This window comes from Leucoraja erinacea, chromosome 19, assembly GCF_028641065.1.
Source record: "Leucoraja erinacea ecotype New England chromosome 19, Leri_hhj_1, whole genome shotgun sequence".
Classification (NCBI taxonomy): Eukaryota; Metazoa; Chordata; class Chondrichthyes; order Rajiformes; family Rajidae; genus Leucoraja; species Leucoraja erinaceus.
Genome location: NC_073395.1, coordinates 27,398,166 through 27,420,976, shown reverse-complemented (window position 1 = coordinate 27,420,976; position 22,811 = coordinate 27,398,166). Strand labels below are relative to the sequence as shown.

At 42.7% G+C, this 22,811-nt stretch overlaps 1 protein-coding gene across 2 annotated transcripts in view; it reads right to left on the bottom strand.

The window, feature by feature from the left end:
• Positions 1-22,158, bottom strand: part of mdm2 (MDM2 proto-oncogene) — a 31,165-nt gene extending 9,007 nt beyond the window's left edge. Inside the window, exons 1-8 of one of the 2 annotated variants that reach the window (XM_055650709.1) lie at positions 21,616-22,158; positions 17,475-17,594; positions 17,284-17,358; positions 12,815-12,948; positions 9,255-9,304; positions 4,041-4,108; positions 3,573-3,663; positions 2,005-2,165 (exon numbers count right to left, since the gene is read on the bottom strand). In XM_055650709.1, coding sequence (XP_055506684.1) covers positions 2,005-2,165; positions 3,573-3,663; positions 4,041-4,108; positions 9,255-9,304; positions 12,815-12,948; positions 17,284-17,358; positions 17,475-17,552 — 657 coding nt within the window. In that variant the 5' untranslated portion in view covers positions 17,553-17,594; positions 21,616-22,158. Of the gene's footprint in view, positions 1-2,004; positions 2,166-3,572; positions 3,664-4,040; positions 4,109-9,254; positions 9,305-12,814; positions 12,949-17,283; positions 17,359-17,474; positions 17,788-21,615 lie in introns of those variants that run through there. The other variant, XM_055650710.1, reaches the window with a different exon arrangement.
• Positions 22,159-22,811: the final 653 nt, after the last annotated feature.

The window sequence follows — 22,811 nt, the reverse complement described above, 5'->3', positions numbered from 1 at the left end:
ATTTGGAGTACGGACGCATAATACGTTGGTAAGACCACACTTGGGAGTATGGTGTGCTTTTCTGATCACCAAGCTATAGGAAGAATGTCATTAAACTGGAATAGGTGTAGAAAAGATTCACAAGGATATTGCAGGATGGTGTGGTGCGTGGATCTCGAAAGGAGGCACGAAGTCCAGTGTTTTGAGAAGCACCTTTATTGTATTCCTCCCGGTTGGAGGGAAGACGAAACCAGAGAAAGATGGCACCCAAACCCTGCCTTTTAAACCCTCCGGCTGAGGGCCGCCTCCGGACTGCACCATTCCTGTGCCGAGGGGTTCGGCAGTATAATGGCACGACCCTTAGGAGCCGCCTCAATGGGAGGTTTTGGCACAAGGAGAGGCTGTTTATGTGTTCCCTGCAGTATAGGAGACCAAGGGTGACCTTATTGAAATGTATAAAATCAGGAAGTCATAGATAAAGATGGATGGTCACAGTCTCCACCCCCCTCCCCCGAGTAGAGGAGTCTTCGGTGGCGGCACAGCGCTGGAGCGCTATGGCGGAGCGGGCGATGCCTTGCCTGGGTCGCCGCGCTGGAGCACCGGTGAGCTGTGACCGCCGCGATCAACACCTCCGGGCTGCGGGTCTGCGGAGGGGGCGGCACCGACTCTAACATCGGGAGCCTGGGAGCTCCAAACCGGCGCGGCCTTGTCGGCTTCGGAAGCCGCAGTCCCCAGTTAGGAAGCGGCCGTTCCAGGTGGCCCAGCCGCTGAGAGGACTCTCCCGACGCCGGGGCAACACCACCCGGCCAGAACGGCCAGGAACATCGGGCCTCCGTAGAGGCAATAGCGGAGGCCTCAATAGGCCTGACTTTGGGAGAACTGGGGATGGGGACTGGACATTGTGCCTTTCCCCACAGTGGTGACCATTGTGGGGGGATGATTTTTTTGTGTGTAAGTGAATATGTTAGTCTGTGTCCAAGATGGCTGTCGGAAGGGAGAGTGTACGCTGGCGCGGTTTAGCTGCCGCTGCTCTCTCTTCATATTGTGTTTTTGATTTTTTTGTCTTTGGAGCGATTTCTGTCTTTAATTTGTGTATTGGTGATGTCCTTATTATTTATTTTACTCCGACTATATGTTTTTTCTCTCTTGTTAATTTCTGTAAGGTGTCCTTGAGACTTTGAAAGGCCCGCAAATAAAATGTGTTATTATTATTATACAGAGGACGTAGATTTAAGGTGAGAGGGAAAATATTTATAGGGGACTCGAGCGGAAAGCCTTTCCACATAATGGGTGGTGCGTATATGGAATGATCTGCCAGAGGAAGTGTTCAAGATAGGTGCAATTACAATGTTTAAAAAACATGTAGATGGGTATATGGGTAGAAAAGATTTAGACAGATATGGACCAAATGCATGCAAATGAGATTAGCTCAGAGAGGCACTTTGGCTGTTCTCTATGACTATTTAGATGCAACTGATCTCAGTATGCCCCTTGAACACTTCTCAACTGCAAGTTGTTGCCAAGTGGATGGACAATAACCTCATTTGGTCAGGCAAGGCTGGCAAATTATTGTAACAGCATACTTCCCGCAGCATTTACTTTGATGTCTTAAATTTTTCCCATGAAGGGTTGGAGATGGGTGGGGCGGAGAGAGGGGAGAGGGAGGGAGGAGGAGAGGGGGAGAGAGTGGGGAGTGGAAGGGGGAGGGGGAGAAGGGAGAGAGGGGGCAGGGAGGGAGGGCATGGTTATCAGCACTTGTGGAAACTAACATTCTTTTTTAATGATTTTGTTTGTAAGATAATTAGAATTAACCAATATTCCTCATAGATTCTATATGTTTTCTTAAATTTCACTGAATGATTCAGATTTCAAAAATCTATAACATTTTATTTTAAGAAACAGTTTTAACTACACCATTTAGTTGAAGTATCACATGTATAAGCTTATAAATGTTCTCTCTGGAATAGTAAAGTTCATACCAAAACTGTGGTTCGAATATTCAAATTCTTATTTTTTTTAACATACCAGACGACTGGGAGAATTTGACGATTCGCTGTTTCCATGTTCATGATGCAGCCCGCTTATCAGACACAAAGAGAGATCATCCCAATGGAGGGAAATGCTATCTGAACGATGGCGTTTTCGATGTCTATTGTTCAATTGCTCATCAGATGAAATTGCATTATCTAAAAATATATATATATATTTTTTAGTAAATCTGTTGATCTGAATTTAAATCTGACCACTACTAAACACACTGGTATGTCATAGGGTGATACAGTGTGGAAACAGGCCCTTCGGCTCAACTTGCCCACACCGGCCAATAATGTCCCAGCTATCTTAGTCCCACTTGCCTGCGCTTGGTCCATATCCCTCCAAACCTGTCCTATCCATGTACCTGTCTAACTGTTTCTTAAACGATGGGATAGTCCCAGCCTCAACTACCTCCTCTGGCAGCTTGTTCTATACACCCACCACCCTTTGTGTGAAAAAGTTACCCCTCTGAAAATCTTTTTCCCTTCACCTTGAACCTATGTCCTCTGGTCCTCGATTCCCCTACTCTGGGCAAAAGACTGTGCATCTATTCCTCTCATGATGTTGTATAGCACTATAAGATCTCCCCTCATCCTCCTGCGCTCCATGGAATTATAGACCCAGCCTACTCAACCTCTCCCTGTAGCTCACACCCTCTCGTCCTGGTAACATCCTCGTAAATATTTTCTGAACCCTTTCCAGCTTGACAATATATTTCCTATAAAGATAGTATGTGTGATCTTAAAATGCTTAATGATTTTTGGGGGTATTGGAGTGGGATGTGGCAGGAGAGGATGTGGTATCCAGGCCCACACCTAATGCTACAATCATCCCACTTAAAGCAAAAATAATATAAATTGACAATGTATCTTTAGTTTATATGCTGAAGAGAAATAAAAGATGATTCATTGCAATTCTGTCCCCATTTTCACGAGCTGCTTATAAAGTGTGAAACCATACAGGAGATGAATGACCCATTATAATGATTAAGATCACAATCTGGTTGGAATATATATATCAAAATGATTGTACTATGGTACTATATGCATCATACTTTATGTTTTATACAGTTCAACTATGGACTTTAGACTTTGTACAAGGATTGCATTATGTACTTATGTACATCAAGGCTTGCACTACAATGGATTGGTTACCAAGAATTTAATTGTTCTGTTCCTGGTGCATGACAATTAAACACTCTTGACGCTCGAGGTCATCGCTCAGTAAGATTATTTGTTAAAATTCTCTAGCAACATTCTTCCTAACTATCCTTAGCGTGATATGGTTGTTCGCCATTATAAAATGTATTTGCTTGGACTATTGTTGCTTATAAACTGATCATATGTATGAGGCAGTGTTTCAAAGTAGTGGGAAGAAAGGATCTAACACTTAAATCCAATCTTCTATATCAAGAGTGATATCAATCTTCTATATCAAGCAATTAAACATCTTGTGATCTCTATATCTGTACTCTGGCATGATCACTTTCCACTACTAATTCAAATGTCTAAGAAATCCACTGATCAGTTTTATATAGAAGTTGCCTACATTGTACATACCAGAGTCACCAGAGTAGGATCTTCTTCTCGGGACAGGAGAACACGAAACATTGTAAGATGTACATGCATTCCCATCAATTGGTCTACGTGTCTAAAAAGATAAAGCAATCATTACTTAGCGGCACAGTGTAAAATAAAAAGTAGAACATGAAGGTTGAACTCAACTGGTAAGATTGGCACCACAGAATTAAAAAATATGCTTAAAAATCACATTTTATTTTGTGGCATTAAGATATATATATCATTTTAAATATAAATCACAGAAATAACATCAACAACCTAATAAAATATATTAGGTTTTGTGAACTAAAATGTAAGCAAGTGATTTATTTAGGCAAAAAGATGTTGCTTATTCTCAAATGGCAAAAACTTTCAATTAAATTTACACAATCAAACAAAAAGTGTAATCTCAAATAAAACACATGGAAAGAGTGCCCAAGACTTTTCAACAAATCAAGAAAATCTTACCATTAGACAATCTTCACCCCCAAGATGGTTGGTAATCTCCTTCCCAAGACTGAGATCATTCATAGAATCTACATCACATAGAAAAACTTCTCAAGGTACTTATACAAAAAACACATACTTTTCTTTGGTTATGAATTAGATTAGAACTTAAGTAATGGGTAATACAAGTTAATAGAAGTCTACATCTCAATATAGAAGCAACGTAGCACAATTACATGGGCAAGTTATTTGAGAATTCCTGACATGGCCAGTTTTATTACCAGCCTTGGTGTGAGCTGCCATCAGAAATGAAGGTACTTCACAAAGGGCTGCTGCATAGGCTGAAGATGGATTTTAGTTCTTATGATAATAATTCCGTGGCATGTGACGGAGTGACTTTTGAGTAATGATTATCTTTGTTTTTCCAGATGGGAAAGATCCTTATTTTTCAAGATTCTGCCCAAGCAGCATTGAATTGTTTTGTAAATAATATGTATTACAAGTATAGTACCACAATGTGCATTCAGAGTGAAGTGCCAGCTGTTCATCAATTGTATTCCATGTTGGATAGTGCTGAAGCTACAACATGCATGGCAACAGAGTATTCTATTGGGCCATTGATTAGTACCCTGCAGATGTTGGAAAGCCTTCAGCCTTCACAATGTACCCAACGTACTCTCCACAAAATATCTTGCACATCATTGCTTTTCAGTCACATCAAGGTGATTTGTTCAGTAAAAACGTGTCATCCTTAAGACACTAATTTTGAAAGAAGCTAAAATCGGAAGTGCACACAGCAGTAATCACTGAACACCCTTTTGTGTCCTAAAGAAGGGATAATCAATAATGGATCAGATAGAACTTGATTGGTCCCCGATTTGTGACAAAATAAAATCATCGCTGGCGGCTCGGCCAAATGACGTACTAATATATTGATAGTTGTAGGGTGTCTCAACGAACCATCTCCTGATGCACATGGGACATGGGATCACACTGGGACTCCTATCAGGAATAAACGTATCAGTGACAGGTGAATGAAAACAGGATCAGGGAAGGTTTCTTAAACCTCTTCAAGCTCCGTCTGGTGGCTTTGATCATCAGGACTCAGTCTTTAATGATGCATTTGATGACACATGTTGTGGCCATGAAATAACATGGACTATTTATCGGGACATGGAATTTTTGATTTCAGAATTTGGTTGCTTCCACCAATTACAGCATTAATTGCCAATTCTCAAGTGACTCCGATATGAGGCGCTGTTAAGAGTCAACCTTATTGGTGGGTCTGGTGTCCACTCAATTCAGATGTAAAATTATAGGTTTGAAGACTTAAAATGTAATAACATAATAAAAAGGGAAACCTGTATATCTTTTACTCTTTCATACAGTTTCCCAATATGAAGGATGGTTTGTTCCTACTGCTGCTTTTAGTATTCCAATGTGGATAATGAGGCTAGTTTGGGAATTGAAGATGGTCAATGGAGTTTTGAGGGGACAGGTGGGTGGGTGGGTAGTTTGTGAGATCGCCAAGCATATGAAATTATTTTTTTGACATGTCCTCCTGATAATCTCTTACTAGGACATATCTCGGTCTGCTTTGAGTGTATGGTTTTGGGCATGTGTATGACATGCTAGCTCAAACAGACATTTATAGGACCTCAATACTGGGGATCTTGACAGAGAGAGAACCAAAGGTTGAGCCACTTGCCATTCCAATAAATTGGGTGGCTATTGTGGAGACAACATTGTTGGTATTTTTCCATTGCCCAGAGACGCCTTCTGTCAATTATCCAAGTCAAAAAAGCAGGGCAGGCGATCACTGCTGCCCATTAAATAATAAATTTTGCACCAGGCATGGCCTTGATCTTCACATATCCATTTCCTCAATCAAATAAAGGCTGTGCTGGCACACTAAGGGCATTAGTAATATCATCAATGTCTGCTTTGGCATTGAAATGGGAAATGATCCACAGTTAACTGCTCTTTTTAGAACTCCTATGTCAGAGGACAGTGTTCAGAAGGGAGAGGATGGTGTCTTATGAAAGTTGAATCCTCCCATTTACTTCAGAGGAAAGGTCGATGATTTCAACATTGGTGCGTGCAAACAACAGTTGTCAGCATATTGTAGATCAACTTGTTGTTTAATTCCAGTCTCTGGCCAAATTCAGTGGTACTATCTTTACCCACTTGTCCCATTTATTAATCTCTTCCAAAGGGTCTCGACCCAAAACATCACAATTTCCTTCTTTCCAGAGATGCTGCCTGTCCCGCTGAGTCACTCTAGCTTTTTGTGTCTATCTTTTGATCTCTTCCTGCAGTTTACTTTTCGATCAACCACACTATATATTTGCAAGCAAGGCAATCATAATTCCTTCAAATTACTAATTATAACTTAACAATGATCCAGCAATGAGGCCTGTAGAAAATCGTTGAGTCAAAAATAGATAATAGAGGAAAGGTTTCAAGACAATTTCCGAAAACATAAGATCTCGGTCCAAGACAGCAAGAAATAGCAGACAATCGCAGACATAGCCAAGTCCATCACACTGACCAGACTTCCCACCATTGACTCCATCTACACCGCGCTGCCTTAGGAAAGCAGCTAACATAATCAGACATGTCCATCCCAATCTGTCCTTCTCCCTGCTCCCATCCGACAGAAGGTACAGAAGCCTGGGAACAGAAGTCAGGAACAGATTCTTCCCCTCTGTTATTAGGCTTCTGAGCTAAGCTAGGAGACTGTCAAATTCACCTCTACCCCATTATGGACACTGGACTTTATTTTTGGAATTGATGCGCTTCAATGCCGAGAACTATATACAGGTACTGCATTCTGTATCTTCGTCCCCTTTGCTCAATCTACAGTACATGGGGTTGACTTGATTGTATTTATGTATAATATATCCAATCTGTTTGGAAAGCATACAAAATAAAGATTTTGCTTGTATCTTGGTGAATGTGACAATAATAAATTGATGAGCCACAGAAACTCAAAAAGGACAAAGGATTTTAACAGCAAATACAGATATCTGATGAAAAAGTTCATGCACTAATTTCTTCTTCATGCTCCAGAGCACCCTAGAATGCAATAGATGAGGTTTTATCTTTGAACAAAATAGAAATTTGTTGGAATATAAGAATGTACAATAACATTCCTATACCATACAGGACAACAGTAGGGGAATCAGTCTAGATATATTTTCAGCTAACAAAGATAGACATTTTCAATGCAGTACATTTCCAAATAATCTAGAGGGCAGAGACCCAGACAAATCTCAGTGGATATAGTGGTTGACCAAAACCTGTCATGAAATATTGGGTATGCCTGGCACCTGGTAATGGACCATCAACAATTAGAATATCAAGGTGCTGGCTTGATGCAAGTTATCAATGTGCATTGTGTTAAATGCAAAAGGCCACAACAATTGCTGATCATTAACTTGATACATTACCTGTGCAAATATACAAACCAAAATCTCTCCATATTAAATTACAATATCACTTATCAATGAGTCCATTTCTCATGAATGTTTGTGACAATTCTTAACAATCCACACAGAACCAGGTAAAACTCACAAACTACACTTGATATGCGTTCTCCTTTCTCGCAAGGAAAGCTCCTCAACTATATTTATGGAGCACCTTTGTAGGACAAGAGATGGATGGGGTGAAGTATATTATTTGAAATCTCTAAAGACATGCAGGGATAAAGATTGTGTTGCTATGTCAGAATCGCCTACCATGAAATTTGCAAAAAGACTTAAAGTCACAAATGTAAAATAAAAGGAAGACCATAAATGAAGGATTTTTTTCAACTCTGCTCCAGATGGTTTTGTAAGTCAACGTCCTAATACGTAGCAGGGCCACATCGTGACAAACAGTGAAATGTCCTTTAATATTCTCACCAAATGAATGTTGGGAATACTTGTGCACAATTTCAGCGACCGGGACAACTTGCACTCAAACTCTGTACTTAAAGAAACTAATATTCTTACAAGGAGTTAATTAAATAGAAAGCTACTCATTTCTCAACTGCTTGGACGAAGACAAACACTGTGGTTGGTTTCTGACAGTATCATATATCCAAGTAAACAAAAAGGCCCGAATAGTCCATGGTGATAGATATGGTGTCAAATTCTAAGCAAAATATTACCTTCATAGCACAACTAATTTAAATTATTATTCTCCAATCACAACTCAAACACACCCTTCTCTTCTAGCTCATATAACACTTCCTTGGGTTAAAAGCCAAAATATTTGGACAAAGTATAGATCGTAAGAATTCAACTGCACCATAATGATTACCTGATAGATATTAACTCCCACTGAAGATGATTATCAATGCCATTCAATATACAACTTTATTTCGGAGGAATTTAAAAGTTGGCTTAGAGTCTTCTGTAGGCTCAATGTTATTTTAGCAGTGGAAGGGGTGAGGGGGATCCAGGCTCTGAAGCTATTTCTAATTTGAGGAAACATAAGCTGTTTATTCTACGGTACACAAAAATGCTGAAGAAACTCAGCGGGTGCAGCAGCATCTATGGAGCGAAGGAAATAGGTGACGTTTTGGGCCGAAACCCTTCTTCAGACTGATGGGGGGGTGGGGGGAGAAGGAAGGAAAATGGGAGGAGGAGGAGCCCGAGGGCGGGAGGGTGGAGACAGCTCGAGGGTTAAGGAAGGGGAGGAGACAGCAAGGGCTAGCAAAACTGGGAGAATTCAACATTCATGCCATCCGGACACAAGCAACCCAGGCGGAATACGAGGTGCTGTTCCTCCAATTTCCGGTGTTGCTCACTCTGGCAATGGAGGAGACCCAGGACAGAGAGGTCGGATTGGGAATGGGAGGGGGAGTTGAAGTGCTGAGCCACCGGGAGTTCAGGTAGGTTATTGCGGACTGAGCAGACGTGTTCGACGAAACGATCGCCCAACCTCCGCTTAGTCTCCCCGATGTTGTTCTATATTCATCAATAAAAGATTGTTAACTTACCAGAAAGTCGATTAAATACACATTGGCGGTTTGCCATTGTAAAATAAGGTCTGAGCTTAATGTACAACTACACTGTCTTTCATCCTTAAACATTGCCAAAATATGAACGTCTGCTTCTAGAAGCAATGGCGTATATGTGTGAAATTGATAAGGCGAATTGAAATAAATCCTATACAATTATTAAACCCTCCCCACATCAAAATCTTCATCCTTTAAATATTATGACCAATGCAAATTAAGTTACATACCTTTATGGTTTGCAGATGTCAAATTTTTTGATAGCATTGTATACAATGTCCTAAGAAATACAGAATTAAAAGATAAGCAGAAAATCAAAAACATTTTTGTAAGCATAAATTATAAAACTGGGATTAACCAACTAATGGACTCATTTAACATTAGTTTACAATATTTTACAAGGCAGCTGTGGTTTGTATTATATATAATATTATTAGTGTTGGTAGCACTTTCAGCTCTTGCATGATGCTATAGTGTACTCATGAAAATGGATTATCAACTATTCACTGCAGGAAAGAACCATTTTGATTTGGTAAAAGCGAGTGCATCTGGAATCTGCAGCCATTCAACGTGACATCCCAAAGTGAAGCAACAAGAATTGGGATTAGAAATAAGGACCACGGTCTCCATAAATGATAAAATGGAGAGCCAGGGAGAAAAAAAAGTGGAGCATAAATGAATATAGACGTGGAGGAAAAGAGACAGCTGCCTCAAAGGACTATCTTCTATACTATTACTAAAACTCTCATCTTGTCTGCAGTGTAATTAAATTTGCGCAAAAACGATCCCCCATAGTGCTACGATTTTTTGCCACCTTACTCATCATTCTCCTCTGCTGCACGTCAAATAAGTTCTGTTCCGATCGGTGAAATAGTACAAAAGTTATGACGGTTTAAAAATCGTAAAAAACGCCCCTTCCGGAACCCGCTGTCAATAACGCGGCGATGAGAATAAAAAGCTGAAGCGGCACAGTGTGTTGAGTAGCCCGCGGGGATCGCGCACCCCGCGCAGAGAGTGAGCAGCCTGCGGACTGCTTCTTCGGCGACCAGCAGGAAACTGCCGAGTTGAACCGGAAGCCTCTGAGTGAAGCCGGAGTGGGACTTGGATCTCATGCGTGAGGCCGAAAGCTGAAGGTGCGGGGTGAGCAGATTGCGAGCCCCTTCCCCCTCTCCCCACACCCAACCCCCCTTCCACCACACCCCGCCCTCCCGCACACCCCCCTCCCCCGAGTGGTTGAATATTGCTTTGGAGGAACGGGTTGCGTTGGTGGAACAGGTGAATGGTGAATATTGTGTTGAGGAATGGGTTGTGTTGGGGGGGGGGGTTGGGGGGGGTGGGGGGGGGGGGGGGGGGGGAACCAGGCCTCCCGTATGACTGGGACCCAATGGGTCTCACTTGGTCTAGTATTGTTTAAATCTATAAATACTAGTTAGTATTTTACCAGCACTGTATTATTAGTACTGTTTTAACTGTTTGAATTAAACATATTTGGGTCACGACCTGAAAGGTCACCTATCCATATTCTTTAGAGATGCTGCCTGACCCACTGATTTATTTGAGCAATTTGTGTATTCTTTTTAACCCACCTCCAAGCTAGTTGTGTTTCTAACATTTATTAGATTCCAGATGTGGATAGGATTTAAAGATTTTTAATGGATAATGACTTTGCTTGCTTTAAAAAAAGTTATTCTTTGTTTTGTGTATTAATGTTGGTAGTCTTTCATTCCTTGATGACAGATTTGACTGAAAATAGATATTTAAAAGAGGCTTAGTCTTTCGAGCAATTCATGAATCTGTGATAAGATTACTCAGGGAGCTATGGTAGAAGAATATCTTCCACTAAAATTGTGCCCCTTTCAGAGAGGTTTCCAAGGTGATTCGGATATGTAATTAGAAAAACAGATATTCAAAATGTGAGATAATGCAGATAAACATCAACAGCTTGGTCAGAGAGATATATTTTAAGGAAGGCCATAAAAGAAGAAAGAAATGATATACATGGTAATTACAGATTTTGGGAGCAGGACACTCAAAAGAGGAAGACAAAACATCTGGACATCAACAACTGACTGTTTTTGGATGTGCATTGTAAGTCCACTTCAAGCCTTTGTGTATATCAACGTTTCATATTTTAGGTTTAGCACTGCAAAATTATATTTAAATGTTACAGAATGACTTTGTTTTATGCAAACTGCACAGAAAGGGAACATAAATGTAAGAAAGTCAAGAATTGCTGCATTGCTTCTATTAAACTACTTGATGTAATGCATAGGTATCTGAAAAACTTAAATTCAAGCAAAAAAAACAGAATGTAGCAAGAGAGCTGCTTAGAAAGCGGAGAACAAACTACCCAGATATTTCTCACTATGAAATGCACATGGATTGATAAATCCACTTGGCTAGATGATATCTATTGCAAAATGCTATGGGAAGTAAGAGAGGAGATGGTTGGTGCCCGATGGAGATTTTTGTATCTTTGTTTGATAGGCAAGGTATGATTGATTTTGTGTGAGGGAACTAGTGTCTCACTAACTTGATTGAGCTCTTTGCGAAGTAACAATACAGTGATGGACATTAATAAAGCTTTTGACAAGGTTCTGCAAGGTGATATGGTTTAAAAGGTTAAGGCAATAGACAGTAGGTGCACGAGTAGGCCATTCGTCCATTCAATGTGATCATGGCTGATCATCCCCAATCAGTACCCCGTTCCTGCCTTCTCCCCATATCCCCTGACTCCGCTATCTTTAAAGGCACATGGGACCCAAGGATAAATAACACAGGTAAATAGGATTGGTGTTGGGCAAAATGGTCTTCATGAAAATGATGGGCAGAATGGGCTTTTTCTGTGCTGTACAACTCAGTGCTTTTATGGACAGAATATTTTGGAATTACTCCATCTGTGGGAAAAGAAATTGAGTTAAGGATCTTTGAATTGAAACTCGGCTTCCCGTCCCACAGATGTGGACTGCCAGGCCAAGTATTTCCAGCATTTTCTTCTTTTGTTTTAGATTTCCAGCACCTGCATTTTTTTTCCTCATCATCCCTATGCAATTCAATCCTAATTGTTTACTCTTTTTCCCCATTTACAATCTCAGGCAACTACAAAATTAATTATGATTCTCAATTTAGAGCCATATGGAAATTTGCACATACAACTTTTTCATCCAAATCATTTACAAGGCACATCTAATTTTTCACAGCGTAAATTCATCTTCTTCCTATCTCTCTATCAGTTAATTATCAACCTATTGTTATTTTATGCAAAGTGTTTATTTATAATGTTAACCTCGTGCAGAATATTGTCAAACATTTAGAAGTAGAAATAAGGAACCACAAATGCAGGGGTAACTCGGCAGGTGAGGCAACAACTCAGGAGAACATGGATAGGCGATGTTTTGTGTTGGGACTATTCCTCAGTCTGAAGAAGAGTTCCAACTCAAAACATCACCTATCCATGTTCTCCTGAGATGCTGCCTGACCCACTGAGCTACTCCAGCATTTTGCATCCTGTATTGTTTTGTTACTTACTGGATAGCCCCATACATTCTCTTATTTGTCTTGCTAACTATCTGTGAAGAAAATAGCCCATCCTTCATGGAAGGTCTCCAGAATCCCCATTTCTGCCTTTAATAACAGCATTTTAGGAATACCAATACAGTTCTCAAATCTATATTTATTGTCATCACTTATTCACATTGCAGTTTCTCTGTGATATTTAAAAAAACGATTTCAATCCTCTCCCTACTTATTCAGAGATTGATTTGCAACTTCATCTTAAAATGTACTTTACCGTGGTTCTTTCACCGAAAAGCTCTGCACTCCAAACAATTGACTGAGCAGCTCATCTGAACAATGAACGATATGCTGTTGCTTTTCATCATACAATTGCTTAGTCATTATATATTGTCCTAAGTAGTGCATTACCTGTCAAAAACAGAAATATCAATTTTTAATTCAAAACATGAACGCAGTACTAGAAATGGCAACTTACCATAATATATAATATGATTCATTAACAACAAAAGGGCAAAAGAGTCATAGTCACACAGCACAGAAACAGGTACTTTGGCCCAACTATTGCATGATAACCAAGATGTACCATTTAAGTTAGTCCGATTTGCCTGCATTTGGTCCAAATCCATTTAAATCTTTCTTAACCATGTACCAGTCCAAATGATTTTTAAATATTGCTATTGCACCTGCCTCAATTACTTCCGCTCATTGCTCTTTCCATATACCCATCGCTTTTTGTGTGGAAAAAATGTTCCCTCGCGTTCCTATTGAAACTTTCCCCTCTAGTTCTTGCACCTTTACCCTGGGAAAAACTCTGCATTCAACCCATTTATTCCCCTCATGATTTTATACATAGAAACATATAAATTAGGTGCAGGAGTAGGCCATTCGGCCCTTCGAGCCTGCACCGCCATTCAATATGATCATGGCTGATCATCCAACTCAGTATCCCGTACCTGCCTTCTCTCCATACCCTCTGATCCCCTTAGCCACAAGGGCCACATCTAACTCCCTCTTAAATATAGCCAATGAACTGGCCTCAACTACCCTCTGTGGCAGAGAGTTCCAGAGATTCACCACTCTCTGTGTGAAAAAAGTTCTTCACATCTCGGTTTTAAAGGATTTCCCCCTTATCCTTAAGCTGTGACCCCTTGTCCTGGACTTCCCCAACATTGGGAACAATCTTCCTGCATCTAGCCTGTCCAACCCCTTAAGAATGTTTTAAGTTTCTATAAGATCCCCTCTCAATCTCCTAAATTCTAGAGAGTATAAACCAAGTCTATCCAGTCTTTCTTCATAAGACAGTCCTGACATCCCAGGAATCAGTCTGGTGAACCTTCTCTGCACTCCCTCTATGGCAATAATGTCCCCTCAGAATTGGAGACCAAAACTGTACGCAATACTCCAGGTGTGGAGTCATAAACTCCTCTCTAACCAGCAACGCTACCCCACCTCCATTTCCTTTCTCTCTATCCCTCCTGAATATTGAATATCCCTGGATGTTCAGCTCCCAGCCTTGGTCACCCTGGAGCCATGTCTCCGTGATCCCAACTATATCATAATCATTAATGGCTATCTGCACGTTCAATTCATCCACCTTATTACGAATACTCCTTGCATTGAGACACAAAGCCTTCAGGCTTGTTTTTACAACTCTCTTACCCCTTATACAATTATGTTGAAAAGTGGCCCTTTTTGATTTTTGCCCTGGTTTTGTCTGCCTGCCACTTTTACTTTTCACCTTGCTACCTATTGCTTCTACCCTCATCTCGATAAGACCGCTCTACATCTTCCTGCTCCCCAATGGAATAGTCATAGCCTGCCAAACCTGTCAATGAAGTAAGAGCAGGCTGAAACAGTGGCTTTGACTATTCAGTCCTGCTTGTAGATCTGTGGAAGGAAGATCTCCCAAGGAAATGAGGTCAGCGGGGGAAACAACAGCCTGACACTTGGTGATGCCATTGTAGTCTAAAGTGAGATACAAGGATATGCCTGAGAACTGCTATTTGTGTTCTGCAAGCCAAAGATTAGTTCACCAGATCACAACATCTCCAACCTTGTTGTCAAACGTGGTGAACCGAGTGCCTCAATTTCAGAGAGTAAATTCACAAGAGTGAGGGAAGTGGAATGTTTAAGATGGTCAATGACAATTCAAGCTATTAATGAACAGAACTATAGAGGATAAAAGTCAGAGGGATTGTGCAGACAGATAATGATTACTGGAGATGGAACAAAGGGTCTGCAATGGGGAAATAAAAACTCCTGACCAAGGAAATGGGTGTGGAGAAAGAAGTTCAATGTCTCATCGCAATTCATCAAGTGAGGGATTAAGCAGAGATCTGGTAGTTAGGGAACAGAGGGGTGAAGAGCAAAAGAGATGTGGAACATGCGCTGGAGATGAAACTAGGGGGAAGAGATAGGGTCGGGAGAAAGTGAACAGATAGGTAAGTTTGTGTGGGTGTTGGAATCCAAGAGCAGATGAGTTGTGAAATCTTTCTCATTGGAAGGAAGGAGAAAGGTCGCCTATTGCTGCACGAAATGCAGTGAATTATAATGTAAATAGTAGATTACAATGGCATTGAGATAGAATTATCAATGTTACAAGTGTGCATGCGCTGTGAAGTATGGATCTTAGGATGTGATGAGAACATTGCCGCAAGAAACACTGGTTAGTTTGAACAGATCCATGAAAGGGAGGGTGATACAAGGTAATAAAGTAAAGGTATATGTGGGAGTATGTGGACATATGGTGTTCAATTGACTATCCACAGGAAAGACAGCCAACTCAAGGAGAGACCATTTCAGTGATAATTTATAGAAAAAGCGGTTGATGGAACTAAAAACACAGATTGGAAGGAAAGGGTTCCAAATTAAATTTGGTAATAGAATGCTGGCGATGATAATGGTGGGTACACAAAAAAGCTGGAGAAACTCAGCGGGTGCAGCAGCATCAATGGAGCGAAGAAAAAAGGCAACGTTTCAGGCCAAAAATGGTGGGTTGTTTTTGTGACTGGAAGACTGGAAGTGTTGTTCCATAGGGATTAGTGCTGGGACCCTCACTATTTGTTACAAATGTACAATTTGGATATGAACATAGGAAGTATGATTAGCAAGTTTGAGAGGCATAGGCTACAAAATTATGCTGATCAGTTGGTGGATAAGGTGGTGATGAAAGCATATAGAATACATGCTTTCATTAGCGAAGGCGTAAAAGAGCAGAGGGAATGTGTGCAACTTAAGTTTCGGGTCAGGTCAGTCTGAAGAAACGTCACGACCCAAAATGTCACCTATCCATGTTCTCCAGAGATGATGCCCGACCTGCTGTTACTTCGGCATTTTTTTTTTTTTTTTTTTTTGTAAAGCAGCATCTGCAATTCCTTGTTTCTACAACTTTATAAAACATTGGTTAGGCCACTGTCAGAATACTGGGTTGCAGTTCTGGTTGACTTACATTGGGAAGCATGTGATTGTACAGGAGAGGATTTTTAGGAGATTCACATGGGTGTTGTCTGGAGTGGAACTGTTCAGTTATGAGGAGAGACTAGGTCTGTGGTCCTTGGAGGTGAGGAGTTTAAGAGGTGATATGATTGAGCTATAATAAAACTAAGAGGGGTCTAGATGGAGAAGACGGCAGGATATTTATTCCCATGTCAGATGTAGCTAAAAGTAGATGACACAGATTGAGGGCAAAGAAAGGATTTAGAGAGTTTATGAGGGGGAATCTTCTACACCCAGAGAGTGGAAGTAGGGGGAATCTTCTACACCCAGATAGTGGAAGTACCCGGAATGCACTGCCAAATAGACTATTTAAAGCTGGGTTGCTGACTAGTATGTAGAGGGGCACTTAAAACACCTGTGCATAGAAGGCTACGGAGCATTACTCTCCTACTGAGAGAAGGGATTAATATGGAAGGGTGCTCACTCATCAATGTGGAAAGTTGGGCCAAATGGGTCATTTCCATGTTGAATGATTCTATGCCAAAAATTGGCGGTGGCAAAGAGAAAGAGTTGCTCTGTGGAATAAGGACACATTAAAATGATGTGCTTATGGGGAATGTGTTTATGACTCACACACCTGCTGTACATAGTTCATAACAGTCAACTGTCATTTAATTAATTGTAGCACTCCAGCTTACTCTCCAACACAGCTGTAAACTCAACAAACAAAATTTCATTAGACACATTACACAGTATTATACCATTACTACCTACAAATCACATAACCCAGTTTCCTTCATCATTAACCACTTATTTGCATCACTTTCTCTTGTTTCAATCCATTACCTCTGCATGCAATCTAGCCTGTTATTTTGTTGTTTTTAAATTCCCACCCTCCTCCTTTATCCACATCTATAATCTCTTCCATAAGTTCTCATGAGAGGTTACTGAAACATTTTGGCTATAACATCTCGTCCCAGGCAGTACAATGCATCGCTGAGGCAGCCTTGCAACCATCTTGTACTCAAAGGCAATCCTGAGCGATGACTCACATAAGAAGTGAAACAAATTCCACACGTTTACTTTAGGAATCATAAGAAATGAGCTAGAAATTAACCGCTGGAGGAACTCAGCGGGTCAGACAGCATCTGCGAAGGCAAAGGCATGGTCGATATTTCGGATCGAGATCCAGCGTCAGGACCGGTTTCCTCCAGTAGTTTGTTTCAGTTTACATATGTAATTTCCGCGAGTAACTAATTTATCAATACATAACTTACAAAATTCAACTAATTTAACTGTAAGACTAACCTCCTTTACTGTGAAGGTTTCATTCTGCGCACCTGCAAACTTCAACAGCGTAAGTAAAAGTGGCTTGGGTTTCACCTAAAACGTTTGCAGGAAAAAGAAAAACAACGTTCTTGGTCAGCAAACAACTAAAGTGCCGAAACAAATCTGAAGCTTTTGTTTTAAACGAAATCTACAAAACCAAAGGGAAATACCTGACTTTCGTGCTCTGACGGCCACATTTGATCTTCTTGTGAAGTGTTAAGACAGAATGCAGACCCGTTTGTCGCCATTTCTTCAAAATGTTTCTAAGCAAACATTTGTCCTTCGCACATCTTAAAAAAACCATAATTCAACTAACTTTAAACCATCTTAAACAGATACAGCGCACTGCCTCAAATTCACCTACGTTTAAAGACCTCCCGGCTTCCTATTTAAACTCTAGGATGTGGGCGGTACATGTCCGGGCGGATCGCTTGGAGGACAGTTGTCTCGTAATTGTTCGAACATGCCCGAGCAAAACCCGTCAACAAAAACAGATGCGTCGCTTCGACTCTGCTGCTGCTGAATCATCGAGGCTCTGCCCGGGCATGCCCCAATGCAGCACTACAGAGGAAAGGGGTGGAGGAAAGGGAGAAAGGAGGGAGTGGTGGAGGAGGTGGGGTGAGAAGTGGAAGGGGGGGTGAGAAGTGTTGAAAAGGGGAAGGGGGTGAAGTGGAGGGGTGGTTGAGAAAGGGGGTGGTGGAGAAAAAGGGGGGTGTAGTGGAAAAGAATGGGTGGGTGAGAAGTGTGGAGGGGGGTGTGAGGTGTGGGGGGGTGAGAAAAGGGGGGTGTGGAGGGGGGGTGAAGTGAGAAGCGGAGGGAGGGTGAGAAGTGGAGGGAGGGGGGGTAAGTGGAGGGGGGGGTGGTGGAAGTGGAGGGAGGGGGTGTGAGAAGTGGGGTGGGGTTAGAAGTGGAGGGGGGGGTGGTGGAGAAAAGGGGGGTGAGAAGAGGAGGGGTTAGAAGTGGAGGGAGGGGGGGTGAGAAAGTGGAGTGGGGGGTGGAAGGGGGATTGATGTGGAGATAGGGGGGTGGGGTGGGGGAGTGGTGAATCGAGAAGGGGGGGGAAGTGGTGAAAAGGGGAAGGGGGGGTGAAGTGGGGGGGGTGGTGGAGAAAATGAAAAGGGGGAAGTGGGCGGGTGGTGGAGAAAAGGGGGGTGGAGTGGAAAATAATGGGGGGGTGAAATGGAGAAAGGGGTGGGTGAAGTAGAGAAGGGGGAGTGATTTGGTGAAGCGAGTGGAGAAGAGGGGGGTGAGGTGGCAGAGTGGGGGTAAAGGGGGAGGGGGACGCGAAATGGGGGAAGGGGTGAGGTGGAGGAAAGGAAGGGGGCTGAGTTGGAGGAAACGTGGATGGGTGAAGCTGGGTGGGGTGATTGAAACATAGAAAATAGGTGTAGGAGTAGGCCCTTCGAGCCTGCACCGCCATTTGATATGATCATGGCTGATCATCCAACTCAGTATCCCATCCCTGCCTTCTCTCCATACACCCTGATCCCTTTAGCCACAAGGGCCACATCTAACTCCCTCTTAAACATAGCCAATGAACTGGCCTCAACTACCTTCTGTGGCAGAGAATTCCACAGATTCACCACTCTCTGTCCTAAACGTGGATGAATTGAGTGGTGGGGTGGGGGAGAATGGAACTGAGGGGACATTGAGGAAAGAAGCTGGGGAGGGGAGTGAAGGAAAGAAGTTTAAAAGGGGTGAGGTGGAGAGAAGGAGTTTGAAAGGGGTGAGGTGGAGGGAAACATAGAAAATAGGTGCAGGAGTAGGCCATTCGGCCCTTCGAGCCTGCACCGCCATTCAATATGATCATGGCTGATCATCCAACTCAGTATCCTGTACCTGCCTTCTCTCCATACACCCTGATCCCTTTAGCCACAAGGGCCACATCTAACTCCCTCTTAAATATAGCCAATGAACTGGCCTCAACTGCATTCTGTGGCAGAGAATTCCAGAGATTCACCACTCTCTGTGTAAAAACATTTTTTTCTCATCTCAGTCCTAAAAGACTTCCCCCTTATCCTTAAACTGTGACCCCTTGTTCTGGACTTCCCCAACATTGGGAACAATCTGCCTGCATCTAGCCTGTCCAACCCCTTAAGAATTTTGTACGTTTCTAAAAGATCCCCCCACAATCTTCTAAATTCTAGTGAGTACTAGCCGAGTATCCAGTCTTTCTTCATATGAAAGTCCTGACATCCTAGGAATCAGTCTGGTGGACCTTCTCTGTACTCCCTCTATGGCAAGAATGTCCTTCCTTAGATTAGGAGACCAAAACTGTACGCAATACTCCAGGTGTGGTCTCACCAAGACCCTGTACAACTGCAGTAGAACCTCCCTGCTCCTATACTCAAATCCTTTTGCTATGAATGCTAACCTACCATTCGCTTTCTTCACTGCCTGCTGCATCTGCATGCCTACTTTCAATGACTGGTGTACCATGACACCCAGGTCTCATTGCATCTTTTCCTAATCGGCCACCATTCAGATACGAAGCTGGGGGTGGTCGAGGTGAGGCATCTGGTTGAAACAGAGGTCAGAGATAAGAGCAGGTGGTATGAGATAGGTTTGAAGAGGAGTGAGCCGAGGAGTTGTGGAGGAGCCATCTCTGCAGAAGGCGGAGAGTGGTGGAGATGGGAAGATGTGACTGATGCTGGGATTACATTGGAGGTGTCAGAAATGAGGAAAGGAGCTGAAGAGTATGAGGTGGAGGAAAGGAGGTCAGGGAATGAGGTGGGGAAAGAGGCCCTGGGAGTGGAATGGTTGAGGCGGGAAAGGTGAAGGAAGAAGGGAGAGTCCTTGACTGCATTTCATCTACTTCCATCACCCTCTGACAGCAAGAACAGAATTAAAAATATGCTGCCAGAGGAACTCGGATATTAGGCAGCATCTGTGGAGGAAACTAGACAGTCAACAATTCAGGTTTTACAGACCAGAGGAAGGGTTTTGACCTGAAACATTTACTGTCTATTTCACTGCATATAAGCAAAACCTATCCTTTTGGTTTCCTTCTGGGTTACCTTGTCTTTCCTGGTAAGACAGTGATTTGTTTGCAATTCTTCCAATGTAGTAGACTGAGACATCAAGTAGGCCTTGGTGGACCGAGCACAAGTGTTTGGTGAAATGGTCGCTGAGTAGATGCAGCACATGAGGTCAGCTGAGTAGATGCAGCACCTGAACTTCTGTCTCGCCTGGAAGGACTGTTAGGGTCCCTGGGTGGAGGTGAGGAAGGAAGTATAGGGACAGGTATTGCATTTCCTGTAATTGCAGGGATAAGTAGCTGGGGAAAGGGTGGTTTGCTTGGGATGGGATGAGTTAACCAAGGAGTTAGAAAGAACGGTCTCTGAAGAAAACAGATGGAAAGATGTGACTGGTGGTGGGACCACGTTTGAGGTTACATAAACATAATAGGATGATATGTTGGATTAGGATTCCTTTGTTGGCTGGCCCACTGAGTTACTCCAGCACTTTGTGTCCTTTTTTGTAAACCAGCGTCTACAGTTCCTACATATTGAGCACCTGCGCTCAGTTGGTAAGAGTGAACGAGCTTCTTGCTGTCCACCACTTTAAATTACTCTCCCACTTTGAACTCCCCATATCTGACCTCCTTCACTGGTGCAACATGGCGACAAGCTCAGGGAACAACACCCCATTTTTCATGTGGAAATAGAGTTGATCCATGCTGACCAAGATGTGCAACTTATCTATTCTGATTTGGCCATCCTTCTAAAACGTCCCTAATCATGTACCTGTCTAAATAGTTTTTAAATGTTGTTATAGTACCTGCCTCAAACACTTTGTCTGGCAGCTCATTCCATGTGTTGCAACCTGTAAGACTCAATGTTGAATTCTCCAACTTGCTCCTTTTTTGTATCAGGACTAGCCTGTCACTACTCTCTTCCCTTTTCCCCTCCATTTCCTGCATATTCATTTGTGTCCATCTAAAACCGTCTTGGACGCTTCTATCATAACTACTACCACTTCTGGCAGTGCACTTCAGACACGTACCCTACTCTGTGTAGTAAATAAAAACTTGTCCTGCACATCTCCTTTAAACTTGTCTTCTCTGACCATGTAGCTATGCCTCTGGTTAGTGATTTTCAGCCTATGGCTATCGTTTCTCTCGGAGGTTTCTGTATCCACTGGTACCGTCTCTCCACTGAAGCCCTCCGCACAGTGCATTGTTTGGCATGTGTATCGCTGCATGGCTTCGCTTTAGGCCTTCACCAAAATCCTTATCGCTTTATGCACGAATCTGACCAATTTGCCGCGGCCTGCGTGTCAGGGAGCGCTTGCTTTGTCTCCGGCGCTTACCTTCCCTCGGCGACGTTACAAAGACTCCATTCCTTTGTGCAGGCAAAGCTCGTTCTGCTGAGGAAGAATATGCCGATGGTTGGAGCGCTTTTTTTTGTGCCTATGTGGAGGGGGAGGGGATTTTAGGCCGTGTTACCATGGAAACCGGGGCCCACCGGCTCGAGGTCAGCGGGATTCCATTTTCGAATCTGCGCCCGGATTTTTTTAACCGACTTTCGTTTTAAGACGCGCGAGCGCCTCGCTGAAGTTTCGCGAGAGCTGTCGCGAGCGGCCTCGGCGTGGCGCCGGGGAGCGATCACCGCCTCCTGTCCCAGTGAAGGCAAGGGTCGGCTCAAGGCAAAGATTACACACCCCCGTCTGAAGAAGGGTCTCGACACGAAACGTCACCCATTCCTCTCTCCAGAGTTGCAGCCTGTCCCCGCTGAGCCAGCTCGATCACCGGCTGCGGATGGTTCGACTCTCCCGACCGTGTCTTAATTACAGCGCTAACCTTCCTGTTCATCGCGGTGTGTATATCACCTTGGCTTTGCACCCTGTGAAAGACAGTGCTCTACAAAGATCTTATAGCAGAGCTTTGCTATAAGATCTTTGGTGCTCTACTCCCCCCCCCCCCCCCCCCCCCCGCCGCTTGCCCTGTACCCTGCCTGCATAACAGGCTGGTGAAGGAAGCGATGTGTGAGTGTGTGTCCAGTCGCCTGAAAAAAAAAATTCTAATGATAAGTGGGACAGGCTCATTAGAATTTCATTTTTTCGTTTCTCGGTACATTTGAAAATTAAACATGCTTTACTCTTGATATAAAAAGACAATAGACTGTAAGATAAGGAAAGAAGAGTGGTGAAATGGCACTATTAATTTTTTCATACCATTGGGTTGTAAGCTACCCAAGTGGAATTTGTGGTGCTGGTCCTCCAAAATGTATGTGGCCTCACTCTGGCAAAGGATGGGGAAACAAAGAACTGCAGATGCTTAAGAAGGAACTGCAGATGCTGGAGAATTGAAGGTACACAAAAAAGCTGGAGAAACTCAGCGGGTGCAGCAGCATCTATGGAGCGAAGGAAATGGGCAACGTTTCGGACCGAAACCCTTCTTCAGATGCTTAACATGCTTGTTAATAGATGATGGTTTGTGGTCAGTAGTTAAACCGGTTAGCATCTGGGAAACCCAGCAAGTTTAGTAGCAATGTTACAAAATTTTG